This window comes from Anoplolepis gracilipes, chromosome 15, assembly GCF_047496725.1.
Source record: "Anoplolepis gracilipes chromosome 15, ASM4749672v1, whole genome shotgun sequence".
Lineage (NCBI taxonomy): Eukaryota > Metazoa > Arthropoda > Insecta > Hymenoptera > Formicidae > Anoplolepis > Anoplolepis gracilipes.
Window position 1 is genome coordinate 180,984 of NC_132984.1, and position 13,563 is coordinate 194,546.

At 38.6% G+C, this 13,563-nt stretch overlaps 3 protein-coding genes across 3 annotated transcripts; all 3 read left to right on the forward strand.

Moving 5' to 3' along the window:
• Positions 1-309: 309 nt before the first annotated feature.
• Positions 310-8,139, forward strand: Sec71 (ADP ribosylation factor guanine nucleotide exchange factor Sec71). The gene is made up of 13 exons (XM_072906789.1): positions 310-819; positions 910-1,207; positions 1,293-2,638; positions 2,779-3,219; positions 3,409-3,686; positions 3,895-4,269; positions 4,361-4,862; positions 4,952-5,247; positions 5,390-5,562; positions 5,721-5,941; positions 6,028-6,231; positions 6,339-6,919; positions 7,190-8,139. The coding sequence occupies exons 2-13, from the start codon at positions 1,084-1,086 to the stop codon at positions 7,734-7,736; spliced, it is 5,088 nt and encodes a 1,695-aa protein (XP_072762890.1). The 5' UTR covers positions 310-819; positions 910-1,083; the 3' UTR covers positions 7,737-8,139.
• Positions 8,140-10,013: 1,874 nt separating this feature from the next.
• Positions 10,014-12,675, forward strand: Wrnexo (WRN RecQ like helicase; the record flags this gene model as incomplete). The annotated part of the gene is made up of 7 exons (XM_072907532.1): positions 10,014-10,022; positions 10,587-10,717; positions 11,331-11,555; positions 11,911-12,055; positions 12,136-12,237; positions 12,475-12,580; positions 12,649-12,675. Coding segments are annotated over 6 exons (654 nt in total), but the record flags the coding sequence as incomplete, so codon positions are not given.
• Positions 12,659-13,464, forward strand: Lipt2 (Lipoyl(octanoyl) transferase 2). The gene has a single exon (XM_072906909.1). It carries the CDS (start codon positions 12,659-12,661, stop codon positions 13,367-13,369), a length of 711 nt encoding a protein of 236 aa, XP_072763010.1. The 3' UTR covers positions 13,370-13,464.
• The last annotated feature ends 99 nt before the right edge of the window (positions 13,465-13,563 follow it).

A 13,563-nucleotide genomic window follows, 5' to 3' on the forward strand; every position in this document is an offset into this window, starting at 1 on the left:
TTTTATAGCAATTTTATAGATTTAAGTTGCCAGTTTGCACGCGCAAGCGCACAATGTTGCCTGCGGATCGGATTTTTTATGCATGCGTGCTATAGTAGTGACAGCGACATATGACGTTGGAAGCGCAGGGAACTTGACTGACGTGTGACAGATACAAAAATATAAATGTATAAAAATCTTTCTATTTTTAAATTAACATAATTAATATTTGCATATTTATATACATCTGTACAATATATATAAAAATCTTAATATTGCACAAGTGAGTAATTACTGTCTTTTTTACTTGCAGAAGTGTTCACTTGATACTTGATTGATTACCGCCGCGCATGCGTTAAAAACTCAGCTCGCACCCTGCACCTGTTCAGAGTTTATCTTTCTCCTTCCAATACGGAGGGAAGAAGAAGATAAAACAATCAAGTGCAGTTAAAAAGAACAGACTTAGCGAAGCGCTGCTGGTGACGTGCTGTCATCTGAAGTTGGCCGCGCACAAGGACAGTTTCGAGTTTCGAGGTGGTTCAAGGCTTCCAGCTTCCAGTGCCGTGTGCCGTGTGCCGTCGTCAGTCGTCATTCATCATCCGTCATCCGTGATTACGTTCAAGAGGTTGTCATAGGGCGAGCGAGTGTGAGATGTGAGGTGTGAGTGGCGAGTCGCGAGTCGCGAATCGTGAAAGAGCGTGAGTGTCGGTTGACATTCGTCGGTGTCTATTCGGAGATACGCCGACGGGCAATGTTGTAGATCGTTGTCGAGGAAGCCGCATTGCCGCGGTGCTATTGCCGTTTCGAAAACTTTGACAGGATTACCGTCTCCTCGCGTAGGTGAGTAATTTCGTACCTTCCGTTTGCGCGGGGTTTTATCTACTCGATTTATTCCGATCCCAGCAATCTCTAATGTTCTCGAATTCACAGGGGTTGCGTATAGGATAAAAATTGTACACGGTGAAAGATGTTGGCGGGCAGCCAGATTGACGTTCGAGATAGTCACATGTATAGCTGTTTGTTAGTGCGTTTCGATATTGACACTTTGAGGTACGAGCATTAAATGAGCATAGATTCTCCACCGCGGCGTGGGGAGTGGTGACGATGCAAAATAACTCCAAAACTAGAGAGATGTTTATCGTTCGAGCTTTGGAGAAGATATTGGCCGATCGAGATGTCAAGAGGTCGCATCTCTCGCAGCTCAGGAAATCTTGCGAGTCCGCGCTTGGTGAGAATTGGAGGACTTTTTTTTCCAAGAATTGTTTTTATATAATTGTTGCGCGCGATTATACTCACTTATTTCCATCTTGCAGAGGATCTTCGCAACGAAATCAAAGATGTACCAGTCGTGCAGGGCGAGGAGGTGACCTCGAACGCTCTTCCGCAGCCTAAAAGCGACTCGAACGTCATCACTGCGGAGAAGTATTTCCTACCGTTCGAGTTGGCATGTCAGAGCAAGTCGCCGCGAATTGTAGTGACCGCGTTGGACTGCCTACAAAAGTTGATCGCGTATGGCCATCTGACTGGCAATGTGCCCGACTCGACAGAGCCGAACAAGTTGTTGATCGTGCGCATTGTCGAAACGATCTGCGGCTGCTTTACCGGTCCGCAGACCGACGAGGGCGTACAGTTGCAGATCATTAAAGCCTTACTCACCGTGATGACAAGCCAACATGTGGAGGTACACGAAGGAACGGTGTTGCTGACGATCCGTACCGTTTACAATGTTTACTTAGCGTCGCGTAACTTGGTAAACCAAACGACCGCTCGCGCGACTCTCACGCAAATGATTAATGTGATCTTTGCACGGATGGAGACTCAGGCCGAGGAGGAGAATGTAAGAATCGACGGGGAGCAACAGCAGCAGCAGCAGGAAGTTGCTGTTGTGACAAACGGTGAGGTCGAGGGCGAACTAAACGCGGAGAATACCTCTGACACTGTTGATCCTCAAACGATTGTCAAAGGTATTCTCGACGATGTGGTGAACTCGGTGGTGCCATTGGAGGAGGAAGTTAATCTAGAAAACGGCGGTCCAGAGGACAATGGCGACGAGGCGACCGCCGAGAGTGACAACATGGTCACTGCCAAGTTTACACACGTGTTGCAGAAGGATGCGTTCCTCGTATTTCGTGCTCTCTGTAAACTATCGATGAAGCCGCTACCGGACGGCACACCCGACCCGAGATCACACGAGCTTCGGTCCAAGATCCTGTCGCTGCAATTACTTCTGGGGATCTTGCAGAACGCTGGCCCGGTATTACGCTCCAATGAGATGTTTGTTATCGCCATTAAGCAGTATCTGTGCGTCGCGCTGTCCAAGAATGGCGTATCCTCAGTGCCGGAGGTGTTTGAGCTCTCGTTGGCGCTGTTTTTAGCGTTGCTTGCGCGTTTTAAAGTACATCTCAAGATGCAGATCGAAGTATTCTTCAAGGAGATCTTCATGAACATTCTCGAAACCTCTAGCAGTTCCTTCGAACACAAATGGATGGTCATACATGCGCTCACGAGAATTTGCGCGGACGCCCAAAGTGTCGTTGACATCTACGTTAACTATGATTGCGATCTCTCCGCGGCGAATCTCTTTGAACGACTCGTCAATGATCTCTCTAAGATCGCTCAGGGCCGCCAAGCCCTGGAACTCGGTGCGTCGCCGAATCAGGTGCGTTGCGAGCAGTGATAAAAGGAAAAAAGAGAAAATAGTTAAATGAGCTGTGCAAAAAAAAAAAAAAAAAAAAAAAAAACTATCGAGAAAGACATTGTGGCTTTCTAGTTTCTAGTTTCTAATACTAGCTGTTTCAGGAAAAATCCATGCGCATTCGCGGTCTCGAGTGCCTCGTATCCATCCTAAAGTGCATGGTGGAATGGAGTCGGGATCTGTATGTGAATCCGAGCGTTCCAGCGGACCAGCAGCCACTCTCGGATCCACCAGACCCTGCACCGGAAACCCCATTGCCGCGCTATGGCAGCGCCGGCAGTCTCTCGTCGGCTAACTCCAGTCTGATCGGTAACAAGGAAGTGCCAGATTCACCGGAGCAATACGAGGTACAAAAGCAGCAGAAGGAAGTGTGGGAGACTGGTATCGAAATCTTTAGCCGGAAACCCGGCAAGGGTGTGCAGTATCTGCAGGAGCAGGGGCTACTTGGCACCTCACCGGAAGACGTGGCCAGATGGCTGCACCTGGACGAGCGACTCGATAAGACGGCCATCGGTGATTTTCTGGGTGATCATAATCACAATCAGGTAATAGAGAATGTAAAATATGTATATATATATATATACCATATATGTAATTGTATTTAATAACAATATTTAACAACAACATCAGGCGGTAATTATTTCGAGAATTTCGTTCTGATTTTTCTTTATATTCAACAATTACTATGGGATGATGTAACCAAAAAGAATTGATGCGTTACTTTGCTCGTATAGGTAATGTACCATTACATCGATCAGATGAACTTTGCTGAGCGCGATCTAGTAACTGCGCTAAGATACTTTCTGGAAGGCTTTCGACTGCCCGGTGAGGCGCAGAAGATCGACCGACTGATGGAGAAGTTTGCTAGTCGCTATTGCGAATGCAACCCCAATAACGGCCTCTTTACCAGCGCTGACACAGCCTATGTTCTTGGTTTCTCAATTATAATGCTAACCACTGATTTGCACTCACCACAAGTTAAGAATAAAATGACCAAAGAACAGTATATCAGGTACAATTTTAAACTTAAAATTACAATAAAATTACGCATGCGTGTTATCTTTTTGTTATCTGAAAGAGATCTTTATTGATGTCTGTCAGATTGTTTAGATTGAAGCTTTATATTCATTTTTTACTATTATTTTTATTATTAATTATTAATATGTTTAAACATATGAGAATTAAGAGAATTTTTTTAAATTTTATTTCTGTTTGTCCAGGCTTAACCGGCGTATCAGCGATAACGAGGATCTTCCTGAGGAATACCTTTCTAGGATCTATGATGAAATTGCCGGTAACGAGATCAAGATGAAATCGAACCCCAACAACAGTCGGTTTGCCGGCAAACAACTAATTTCCAGCGAGAAGAAGCGACGATTACTATGGAACATGGAGATGGAAGTGATCTCTACGGCGGCGAAGAACCTGATGGAATCTGTCAGTCATGTTCAGGCGCCGTTCACTACGGCGAAACATCTTGAACACGTGCGCCCGATGTTCAAGATGGCCTGGACACCGTTTCTCGCGGCTTTTAGCGTCGGCCTGCAGGACTGTGATGATACAGAGATTGCGTCGCTCTGCCTGGACGGCATCAGGTAAGTTGAGGATTTCAGGAATAAAAATTTACACCGCCTTTCGTATTATTTATTTGTACCACTTATACATACATGTAAATGTTCTTTATAGGTGTGCCATTCGTATTGCCTGTATTTTTCACATGAGTCTTGAACGCGATGCCTACGTGCAGGCGCTGGCGAGATTCACTCTGCTGACAGCTAACTCACCCATTACCGAGATGAAGGCGAAAAATATCGATACCATCAAAACCCTTATCACGGTAGCACATACCGATGGCAACTATTTAGGGAGCTCGTGGCTCGACGTCGTCAAATGTATTTCTCAGTTGGAATTGGCACAACTGATCGGCACCGGAGTACGGCCGCAGTTGCTGGGTCCGCCGTCAAAACCTCATTTTCCGTCGCCATTGGCAAACTTTAGCAATCTCGCGCATTCTGTCAGTTCGCACCAAACTAGTAATCTCAATTTAAGTTCGTTAGACCCCAGTGTAAAAGAATCTATCGGCGAGACTAGCTCGCAGAGCGTCGTTGTGGCTGTTGATCGCATCTTTACCGGTTCAACGAGACTTGACGGCGATGCCATCGTTGAATTCGTCAAAGCTCTCTGTCAGGTCTGTCTTTTTTTTTTTTTTTTTTATATTTAATTGATGTAAATCTTAGGTATAAAATTGAGTAAAGAATATTATGTTATATATATTAGGTCTCTCTTGAGGAACTGGCGCACCCCACGCAACCCCGCATGTTCTCTCTCACAAAAATCGTCGAAATCTCGTACTATAACATGGGTCGTATCAGATTGCAATGGTCCAGGATCTGGCAAGTCCTCGGCGATCATTTTGACAGGGTGGGATGCAGTCCTCGGCAAGATATCGCATTCTTCGCTGTGGATTCTCTGAGGCAGCTGGCTACAAAGTTTATTGAAAAGGGCGAGTTTGCCAACTTTAGGTTTCAAAAGGATTTTCTCAGGCCATTCGAACACATCATGAAGAAAAATAGGTAATTTAACTCGATATTCTCTAAATATTAATGATTTATTTTTATATTTATAATAATTTAACAATTAGTAAACACAATGTATCTATAATCCATTTGTATGTGTGATGTGACTGAATAATATAACAATTTAATCTAATCTCAGGTCACCCATGATTAGAGACATGGTCGTTAGGTGCGTGGCGCAGATTGTTCACTCGCAGGCACCAAATATCAGATCTGGTTGGAAGAACATCTTTAGCGTTTTTCATCATGCGGCCAGCGATCGTGACGAGTCCGTCGTTGAGCTTGCCTTTTCTATGACTGGCAAAATTATTAGTGAGTTATATTTTTACATCTTCCGAGATAATATCTCTCGCTGTTTTATACCCTTCTTCTTTCGGCGATCGTTTAAACCGACGCATTTAAGCGAATCACTTTTTGATTGATTGATTTTATAGTTGTCATTAATTCGAATTGATACAATGTATCTATAGACGAGCTGTATGCAGAGGACTTCAGCATCATGGTGGACTCCTTCCAGGACGCTGTCAAATGTTTGAGCGAGTTCGCGTGCAATGCATCTTTTCCGGACACCAGCATGGAGGCTATACGGTTAATACGTTCCTGCGCGTCCTATATTGACGGGAATCCCAATCTGTTTGCCGAAGGTATGATGGACGATAGCGGGATAGTTTCTGAGGAAGATCGAGCCTGGGTAATATTACATTTACTTGTATTTTATATTCAAATCACTCAATGTTAATAAATTTACTTTTATTTTTTCTCCTTTTTTTCTTTTAGGTGAGAGGATGGTTTCCGCTATTGTTTGAATTATCTTGCGTGGTGAGCAGATGTAAACTGGATGTCAGGACACGCGCGCTGACAGTACTCTTTGACGTTGTCAAAACTCACGGCGCGTCCTTCAAGCCTCATTGGTGGAAGGATCTTTTTCAAGTTCTTTTTAGGATTTTCGATAATATGAAACTGCCCGAACAGCATACCGAGGTTTGTACGCTTTTAAACATGAAAGCCTCTGCAAAGAGAAAAGAAAAAAGCAGATGTATTCTTGTTCTTTTTTTCGAAATGATTAGAGCATCTGTTGAATGTTGCAGAAAGCCGAGTGGATGACGACAACGTGTAACCACGCGCTGTATGCCATTGTAGATGTTTTCTCGCAGTTTTACGACACTCTGGGTCCTTTATTGTTGGAGCAGTTGTATTTTCAACTTCTCTGGTGCGTTCAACAAGACAACGAGCAACTGGCTCGATCTGGCACCAATTGCCTGGAAAATTTAGTCATTAGCAATGGTATCAAGTTTGACGAGCAAACCTGGGAGAAGACTTGTCAGTGCGTCTTGGATATTTTTGAGAGTACCCTACCGTCCGCTCTACTCACGTGGAAACCGCAGTCGCTAAACAAGGAGTCCGATCTCGACGTAATTACTGGCGAGTCCGACGGTCTCCATATTGGCATTCTGAAGCGGAGCAATAGCGCGCAGAGCCTAAACACTGAGTCTCTGCCGAAAGCGAAGCTCTTTTCCGCGCTGCAAATCAAGTGCGTAGTCCAACTCGAATTGATACAGACTATCGATAACGTCGTCTTTTATCCGGCGACTTCGCGCAAGGAAGATCAAGAGAATCTCGCGCTCGCACAGGCTGATATGCTGAACGGCAAGTCGTCAGAACTTGTAAAGTAAGTTTTTGTTACTACGTTTGCATTCATAGCGTATAAAATAATTGATAGATATTTTTAAGTTCTAAAAATTTCAAGATCTTAATTAAAGAATCTTTCGAGATTGAACGTCATTATATATACTTCTACATCGATATCTTATTTGACTTCTTTTTTTAAATAAATGTTCATTGTTTTTTATTCGATTGCTAGCATACGTTTCGTTATAATTCAGCAAACAAGTTGGCACTTTTTATTTTTTTCAATTGATAGAAATATGCATTGTTTCAGAGCCAGCACCGATCAACAGAAGGAGGAACAGGGCATGTACTGCGCTCTGACGACCAACCACCTTCTACAGCTAGTGGAGTGTTTACTGCGATCGCATCGCTTCGCGAAAAACTTCAACTCGAATCACGAACAGCGCAACGTGCTATGGAAGGCCAGTTTTCGCGGTAACGTGAAACCAAACTTGCTAAAACAGGAGACACAGTCGCTTGCGTGCGCGCTACGCATCCTTTTCAAGATGTACAGCGACGAAACGCATCGCGCGGACTGGCCCAAGGTCGAGGCACGGCTAGTCGAGGTGGCGTGCGAGGCTTTGGAGTACTTTCTTGCGCTCGCCAACGAGGCTCATCGCGAAGCCTGGACGCCCATCTTGCTGCTGCTGCTCACGCGGATCCTAAAAATGAGCGACCATCGCTTCGCGGTTCACGCCTCCACCTGCTATCCTTCCCTCTGCGAAGTAATGTGCTTTGATCTCAAGCCCGAGCTCAGATCAGTGTTGCGTAGGTTTTTCCTCAGGATTGGTCCAGTTTTCAGAATCACACAGCAGTAGTAGTTACGAATGAGTTAAGTGCTATCAACATTTGATTTTCGACTTGGACGGAATGATCTTGCGAGAAAAACGAAATGCCGTACGCCCATTTTGACCCCCTAATAATAAGAATGTAATTAAATGTAAAGCGTGGTTAGATACTTTGGTTTATGTTAAACTGTTTATATACAATTACAATGAAATTCTCTACGGCGTGAAAATTTTTTAAAAATATATTTGTATCATTTTACATCACACGGTTTACCAATTTGTTTTTTCTTTTCTTAATGCATTAACATTACATATAAAGCTAAATGTCGCTTGGATTTTATTTGCGCAAAATAATTTTATTGTGCAGATTCGCATACGGCAAGTTAATCATCAATAATAACTCGGTCATACGATCAAGTGACAATTTATTAATATAATTTTATTTGTAATATATAATGTATATAATGTTATATATATCTTATATATTTATATTATGTATATATAAAATTATATATATATATATATATTCATATAGTATATATAATAACAATGATATATATAGCATATAATATATAATATAAAAAATTATATACTATAAATAGATAGTTATTATATGTATATATATATATATATATATATATACACACATATATATATGTATATGTATAGCTGTACATAATATATATGTATAGCTGTACATAATATATATATATATATATATATATATATATATATATATATATATATTTTACATGTCAAGATATAGCGTTAAATGTATGACAAAAATACACTACTTGTAAACATGTCGCGCAATGTTTGTTGTAGAAATTTTTGAATTATATATAAACTGTTTAATCTCACATGTACACATGCATTTATATAAAATTATGGAATACAATGTATATGCATATGTGTGCGTGTGCGTGTGCGTGTGTGTGTGTATGTGTGTGTGTCTGTATATATGCATATGTATATACGTATGTATAAGTAATGCAAAAAATTGGCAGCATATATTTTTGCGAATTCAAACTTAATTTTCTCCTACCGAGGTTTTAGACATGGTAATATTTGTGCAATTTTTTAAAAATTCAGATTTCATAACTTTAAATATAATCGCGTCGATCTTGAAGATAAAATTCATTATTCGCGTATTTATTAATTCAATAAGAGAATCTGATTTAAAAATTTGATCATTAGTTAAGAGGAAAAATAGTTTTATTGCTACTGCTAACTTTTATCTAAGCTCTAAGCAAATAATAAAATTTGTAAAAAAAAGAGCAGAAAAAGATTATTACGGATTTCTATTGTTTTGAGGTGCCGTAATACATGTTTACATTATAAATAGTACACAATGAAGTAGCTAGCTAGGTACTGTGTTGAAGCGTTAAACCTTTATAATTTGATGCGAACGAGAAAAAGAGAATGAGTTTTATGCGCGCGTGTATGTGTGTGTGTATGTGTATACAGAAATTATAAGTGAAAAAAGACACAAGTGCTGTCAATACGTAGTAGAAAATTCAAAGTAAGCATATGTTATCATTAATATTAGAATTATTATATATGTATGTTTGCAGCAAAAGAGTATAATGTTTAAGTAATTTATATATATATATATATATATATATAAATAAATAAATAAATAAATAAACAAATAAAGTAGGACGATTGTGTGTGATCTTGTGACATCGTTCAAATAAGTTTTATTTAAATAAATTCGATGAAAAAAAATGTACATACATATATATATATATATATATATATGTAATTCTCAAATTTTCGATTTCTCAAGTTTAAACAGAAAGAAGTTACCTCTCTAATATTTTTTTTAAATATTCTGCACATTCTATAATTTTCTCTTTTATTCTATAATATTTGTAAGAAATGGAAAGAATGCCATTGAATAATTCAAATGTTTGAAAATTCGCGCATGCGCAAACCGAAGGTGGGTTAAGAGTCACGTGTATGCAGTCTCGACACTTGAATTTGGTCCGTTTGGTCTTGTGTATATGTATACATACGTGTACTATTGTTATTGTGCTTTATCACGTGGTATTGCGTATCCTGATATAAGAGGACGGAATTTAAAAAAAAATATAGTACGGAAGTGCCTCCACCCTCCATTCTCCACCACACTCGAGATGAACACACGTGCCGTAAAAAGAAGTGAGGCTGAGGTTAGTGTACATACAAGTCGCTTCGCACGTCTATTTTCTTCGACGTCTATGCTCGGTGTAACTTGAGAGTAATTTGTTCGCAGATATGCAAATCGAGTCAACTCCCAACTCCTCCGGGTGCATTGATGACTGATTCCATGATGTATGGGTGCACGTGCACAGTCCTATTATAAATTCAGTAGAATCTATGAAATATTCTTGTTCGATGTGTTTTGAAATCGTATATCGTTTATGTTTTCTTAATTGCGAATCAGTGTGTGATTTTCGCTAAAATAGTTTTTCTTTTCTCTATCGAGATGTGAGAATGATATTTTCATTCGGAGGCACTTATATGTTTGTGTTCTATGCAATTTTTTTTTTTTAGCTATATGTTGGAGCAAATGAGAATATTTTATTTGTGTAATATAATTATAATGTGTTTTTTTGCAATAAAAAAATATGTAAAGCAATATAATATACATCTAATACTTTCTTAGATATATGTAGGAAAACATAAACAATTCTGTGATATTTATATTAGTTTATATTAGCATTTGTCTTTATATTCTGCTATTTAATATTTTATTCACTTAATTCTATCTAAAATTGGGTGTGTATGCATATTGATTGATTTATTATAGTTATTGATATATAGTTGTTCAGGAAATGATTGATTATGTTATTGCGATGATTATATTATTGATTATTGATTTTTATTTCTTTGCAGGAAATATATCCAAATTTGAGTGATGTACAACATAATAAAACATGTGAAAAGTATCCTCTAATTGTCTTCAAAGGTCGCATTCAGTACGCTACTGAGTTTGTCGATTGTGCTTTTATATGCAATAATCTCATGTAAGTGTAAACCAATGTAGGACATTTTTAGAGAGAAAAATATGTAGGTAACATTTAAAAAAAAAATTTGTTTTAATGGGAAAATATGGCAAGAAATTTTTTTATTTAATTCTTTCATTTAATGAAACAAATATTGTGATAAAAATGTGTTTTTAACAATGATTTTTTTTTTTCTAAACTTGAAAGATTTTCACATTTTTTAAAATAAATTAATGTTAGCTAACAGAAGCAAGAGTTCAACTTTGTACTGTATGATAATTCCTTAAAGATAAAACTGCATTTATTTGAGAATAACAAGAGCTAAAACTTAAATGTTTTAGTTTTAAAAGCTTGATTAAAATTTCTTTTTTTACCATGATATTTCAACTATCAAATCAAATCATCTTTTCCTTACATAAGTATTTTTTCATATTATCAAAATAACCAAAAGATGCTGAAGTTGAATAAAATTTCCTATAAAGATAAGAAGATAAATCTGTGATAGTACAAATAGGGATAAGCTAGAGAAAAAGAGAGAGAGAGAGAGAGAGAGAGAGAGAGAGAGAGAGGAAAACTACGAATTTGAAATAAAAATTTAAAAATATAGAAACTTTTATATATGTATTCTTTTCAGAGAAGAAATAAATCGTAGCGAGGAGAAGGTTGTACCATTAGGTTTCGATCTAGAATGGCCTTTTAGTTTCCAAACTGGCAGTGGGAAAACAGCCCTGGTGCAAATTTGTCTAGACGTCGATGTGTGTTATCTTCTACATATTTATTCCCTGAACAAACTACCGGCAGCCTTTGTTGAACTCCTGTATCATCCAAAAGTCATGCTTGTTGGTGTTAATATTAAAAAGTTAGTAATCATTACATAATATATAAATCTTTTTTTTTTTTGCAGAAAATAGTTTTATTTAAGAAAGATAATTAGTTACCTTTGACAGTGATAAAAGAACTATGATGAAAAATTAGTTTTTTAAAATCTTCAAAATGATTTTGATGTGTGTTTTAGAGATCAATGATTAAACTTATCTAATAAATTTCTTACGCTTTTTCAAACACTGCAAATTTTATATGAAATATTTTTTTTCGAAACGTGCAGTCTGAAATCATCGTTATATTATTTAAAATTGCATCTATCAAATGCTTTTATCTGATCAGATTTTTATATGATCTTTTCCACACACGATCATAACTTTGTTATTTTACAGCGATCTGCGGAAACTCGAAAGAGATTTTAAAGAGTTCCCTGCTCAGAAAGTAATAGAGAACAATTGTTTGGACTGCGGGCCGTTCGCTAATCAACGTTTGAAGCGATCTGGTCGTTGGAGTTTGGAAAAATTGACCGCTTTAGTGGTATTATTTTCGTATTACTTTACTGCACCTAACCTGATAAGTAAAATTAGAATTAACAGACATTTTTTATGTACATTTAGTTGAAAAAGAAAATTAGCAAGGATCCCGAAGTGCGAAGGAGCAAGTGGCATGTGCAGCCTCTCAGCGATGCTCAGCAGATTTATGCAGCCACGGATGCTTATGTATGTGTAAATTAATCAAGTCGGTACAATCGATGCAACGATAAAAAGCATTGAAAGGAATAATAAGCAAAAATGAAAAAAATTAAACATTAAAATAAAAGTAATATATAGAATTATGATTATATATAACTTATTATATTATTAATTTGGAAAAAGAAAGTACTGGAGTATTATATATTCAATCGCTAAAGAGTCTACAAAAGCTTTCTTTCAAAATAATCATTCTTTTGCACACAGGTATCCCTTTTGATTTATAAAGAACTTCACAATCTTGTATAATATTTACTTGGTAACTAACCATGATAAGATTGCAACCAAACGAGGCTGATGATGATATGAATTGGTAATTGGTAATTTGAATCTTAACAAAGTTTTTTGGCTTTAAAGATTAACTAATTTTCAACGTTGCAGAATCCTCGAGATGAATCCACGGGTAAAAGTTCTGCTAGCCGGTCGCCTATCGTATGGGGTCGGTCTACATTTACAAAAGATTTTATCGGATCATCATCACAAGCGGTTGACCGAATCAGCAAATACATTAGTGATTCTAGAGCATGAACCGGTGTATACGGTCGGAATACGGAACGGAGTGTACACTGAGGCAGACGAAAAAAAGCTGAGAAGTCTCGGCGCGGACTTCTGGAGGACGAATCGCGGCGGACTGATCACCTTTCACGGACCCGGTCAGCTGGTGGCTTATCCGGTGCTCGATCTGAAGCAATTCCGTACAAGTGTCAGGTGGTATGTGCACCAAATAGAACATACGGTGATACGCGTGTGTGCAGAGTTCGGCATTAACGCCGTCACCTCGCCGCACACCGGAGTTTGGATCGACGATCGCAAGATCTGCGCCATAGGCGTTCACGGCAGTCGTTACGTCACCACTCACGGCCTCGCACTCAATTGCAACATTGATCTCGGATGGTTCGAGCACATCGTACCGTGCGGCATCGAAGACAAGAGTGTAACTAGCATCTCCGAGGAACTAAACACGAATGTAACGGTCGCGGATGTAATATCGATTTTTCAAAGTGCCTTTCGCGATCATTTCGAATGCGAGCTGATCGATTATCCGCCCGACGAGGCTTCGCAGTTGCTGCGAGATGCGCATCGTGACGTTTTAAGAATATGATAAATAGATAATTAATCACATTTGACATTTTTAGAAATATATAATTAATCATTTGATATTTTTAGAAATAAAGAGTACGCGAGTTTTTTAACAAAGCTTTCGATTGTATGCTACTTATTTATATTCTTGAGCCTATTAAGATCTTTTCATTCCTTTCTCATCTCTAAATCCTTCGAATTTCTAAATATTTAAAT